We start from the raw sequence: 607 nt of genomic DNA, 5'->3' as shown, positions 1-607 counted from the left end.
GCATGAGATCTGAGCTTCAGAGATCCTCCGTAACATTTCCCGGTGCTATGAGTTTAGTGGAGCAGAGGCTAATAATTCACGGACTAAGAGTGACCTTGCTGACTCTTTAGAGGTTGGGACACACTCTTCATAGCGACAGAAGGGTAGAACTATGTCTCTGTGGCCACTTACTGTAGAATGGAATTGGAATAAACTGAGGGCTCTTTCACACATGTTGGAGAAAAGACTTTGGCCCTAGGAGAAGTGGAGTTTGCAGGGGATTGGCCTGAGAAACGTGTCTTTTTGCTGGATTGTCCTCTAGAGTTTTTCCTTGCAGATTTGTCAGAATGAGCCTCCAGTCCCCATCCAGACTCCTGGAGCTGGCGGGGCAGAGCCTGCTGAGGAGCCAGTCCCTGACCACCTTCTCCCTGGATGAGCTGCCCCGGGAGGTCTTCCCTCTGATGTTCACGGAGGCCTTCAGCATGAGACGCTGTGAGGCCCTGAAGCTGCTGGTGCAGGCCTGGCCCTTCCTCTGCCTCCCTCTGGGATCCCTGATGAAGACACCTCATCTGGAGACCTTGCGAGCTGTGCTGAAGGGACTGGATACACTGCTGGCCCAGAAGGTTCG

At 53.4% G+C, this 607-nt stretch overlaps 1 protein-coding gene across 1 annotated transcript in view; it reads left to right on the top strand.

Annotated features, from left to right (window-relative positions):
- Positions 1 to 326: 326 nt before the first annotated feature.
- Positions 327 to 607, top strand: part of LOC105510276 (PRAME family member 17-like) — a 2,270-nt gene continuing 1,989 nt past the window's right edge. Inside the window, exon 1 of the mRNA XM_011939955.1 lies at positions 327 to 602. Within this exon, the coding sequence (XP_011795345.1) occupies positions 327 to 602 (276 nt within the window). The remainder of the gene's footprint in view (positions 603 to 607) is intronic.

The sequence above is a fragment of the Colobus angolensis genome, unplaced genomic scaffold (assembly GCF_000951035.1).
Source record: "Colobus angolensis palliatus isolate OR3802 unplaced genomic scaffold, Cang.pa_1.0 Scaffold185, whole genome shotgun sequence".
Classification (NCBI taxonomy): Eukaryota; Metazoa; Chordata; class Mammalia; order Primates; family Cercopithecidae; genus Colobus; species Colobus angolensis.
This window is presented reverse-complemented; position numbering and strand designations above follow the sequence as displayed.